Raw genomic sequence first — 2,546 nt, forward strand, 5'->3', positions numbered from 1 at the left:
AATGGCCAATGCCCGGAGGTGTGCAAATCGGTTGTCACCATGTTTGCCTCGGTTGCACTGGAGAAAAGATTCAAGCATCTCGTAGTTGAAACAATATTTTGAAATGATTTACCCAAAATTAAGTAAGTTACTTAATTAGATTAAATAACACATATCTAAGGTATCGTTTGTACATGTATAGGACCAACTCTAACCGGCACGAGAACATTTTTGCTTTGTATTTTGTCTGTTTGGGTCGGCCGAAGGAACGACGTCCACCATAGACCACGTTTTCCATACCAGTGCACCCAACTCACCAACCCATTTGGTTCGTCCGGACAGTTTTTGTCCAAATTTTAATATCTTACATTCTATGCATCTAAAGTAATCATCATGCTTGTCACTCTTTTCTCAATACGATTAGACACATGTCTCGTCATCTGAAAGCGTCATTTAAAAAGCTTGGCATTGAAGAGTGGGGACTTGCACTCAAAATAATCGTTACATAGTAGGCAATGGTTGCTCTCTCTCTCGATTACGACTGATTGTCGGAGCATGGTCCAGGATCGACCCCCTAAATTTTGGCCCCGTCCTATAAATATGCTCATGAACAATCGCAACCACAAAATCCTTACCTTTGAACAATTCATCTTCCGATGAACATATGACATTATTTAAAAGTCATTCGAGCTATCAACCAAGGTACATTGTGGGCAAAAGATCAAACACCTTGCGGCTGGCGACGAAGGCAGGTGTGCTCGAGCCACGGGCGGTAAAGGGCAGCATGTATGTCAACGTATGACCCAACGAAGGTGACAGTGATGGCGAGGGTGGTGTTGGTGACCCTTGGTAGGTGTCCCTTCTCGTGCTACGACGACGACGAGGAGCGGCCACGCACGACGTCCACGGTAGATGCAGAGATGGCAGACGTTTGTGGTTGTGGTGGTGGATACGATAGCATCACCTGGATGGTACTTCGCGGGAGAAACGGGATGGTGGCGGCGAGGACGACGAGGCCGAGCGTCGAGTATGAAGGAGGAAGGGGTAGAATGGCTTATGTGCCACCGACGGATGTACCAGCAAGAGGAAGAGAGTGCGCCCTGTACGTCCCGACACAAACTCAGATCGGAAATGAATAGTGACGAACAAAAAAACAGACATTTATCCGTTTGCGTCGGTCCGTTGGGCCGAATTTTCTGTCCGGACCATATGTTGTGTTGGAGTTCGCCTGGGATCACCAATCTAGTTGCTGGCATCCCCTTTTCAAGAAAATAAGAATCGTCTTGCACCAACTCTATTCTCTATCAAGTTGAAACTTTGCAAAAATTAAGTGCATCTCCCCGCACCACCCCTCGGAGAATGGAAAAAACCAGGCCACACAATCCACAAACAACTCCTCCGCCTCTACCAACTTTTCGTTTGAGTTTCTGCCGCTACCCCAAAATAATGTTCAGATGTGCCCATCGCACGTGGTCCATCAAGTTGGTTTCTGGTGGGCACAAACCTGGGGGCACACAGCTCAGCCCCCGTGTGTCCCACTAAGCTTCCATGCACTCTCCCAGCCTCCCTCTCCCCCCCGTATAAATCCACCACACCTTCAACCCCAGCAAGCACCGCACACACCTCCATTGATCCTCAGCGCAGGACTGCAGGCACACTAGAAAGCACACCACGCGTTACACAATACCATGAGGAATGCGGCAGTTGACGCGCAGATGAACGCCGGCGGCGCCTCTTCGTCGCCCACCATGATCCCGCCGCCGTTCTGGTCGACGCCGACGCCGTACCTGTTCATCGGCTTCGCCGTGGTGATGAGCCTCATCGCGGTGGCTCTGGCCGTGCTCCTCTGCTCCCGCCGCAGGGAGGGAGGCCGCGAGGACGAGGAGGCTGTCCCGGCCGGGATGATGTCTGTGCGCGTGCTGACGCCGCTGGACAGGGAGGTGCCCAAGGTGGTGGTGGTGATGGCCGGCGACGACATGCCGTCCTTCCTCGCCAGCGCCACGCCGCTCGACTTCGCCGAGGCGGCTAAGGTGCAGAGGTCGTACTGCCAGTGCGGCGCCAAGGACGTCGCCGCCGCCGTGTAGCTAACCGTGGCTCTCTCGCCGCCGGCCGACGCCCAAGTATATATGTGTCGGTCAAATCAAACGGGGGGAGTTAAATTTTGTTTCTTTTATACTAGTACTAGAATTATTAGATCACGTCATTTTCCTCCCTAATTAGTAGTTTTGGTGCAACGATGCGAATGCGATGATGTAGCCTTGTCGAGGTGGCTTGTTGTTTACAGCTTGAGAGCATGTAACGAGTGCGCAATTAATATGCTAATTTGGTTGCATAAGATTTACTGTGCTTACAAAAATAATGTGAAACTTACAAATGTAAGCATGATTTGACTTTTAGCTAGTTCAGTTTATTAAATTCATGCTTCGATCAACTCATCAAAAGTACAAACTCATAAAAAGAGACGGACAATATATTTCAACGCTTCAACACTCTCCCCCACGTCTTGACAGGGTTTTGAAAACATCTTGACTCGGATACCATATTGAATTTCATGCTCCAACCAACTC

The 2,546-nt window shown here is 49.8% G+C and overlaps 1 protein-coding gene across 1 annotated transcript; it reads left to right on the forward strand.

Annotated features, from left to right (window-relative positions):
• The first annotated feature begins 1,574 nt into the window (after positions 1-1,574).
• On the forward strand, positions 1,575-2,314 carry LOC123402333 (protein GLUTAMINE DUMPER 6-like). Its single transcript, XM_045096234.1, has one exon. It carries the CDS (start codon positions 1,668-1,670, stop codon positions 2,061-2,063), a length of 396 nt encoding a protein of 131 aa, XP_044952169.1. The 5' UTR covers positions 1,575-1,667; the 3' UTR covers positions 2,064-2,314.
• Positions 2,315-2,546: the final 232 nt, after the last annotated feature.

The sequence above is a fragment of the Hordeum vulgare genome, chromosome 6H (genome assembly GCF_904849725.1).
Source record: "Hordeum vulgare subsp. vulgare chromosome 6H, MorexV3_pseudomolecules_assembly, whole genome shotgun sequence".
NCBI classification, from domain to species: domain Eukaryota; kingdom Viridiplantae; phylum Streptophyta; class Magnoliopsida; order Poales; family Poaceae; genus Hordeum; species Hordeum vulgare.

Excerpts from the sequence above, each read along its gene's own strand:
- LOC123402333 (XM_045096234.1), top strand. The coding sequence starts at position 1,668 with ATGAGGAATGCGGCAGTTGACGCGCAGATGAACGCCGGCGGCGCCTCT.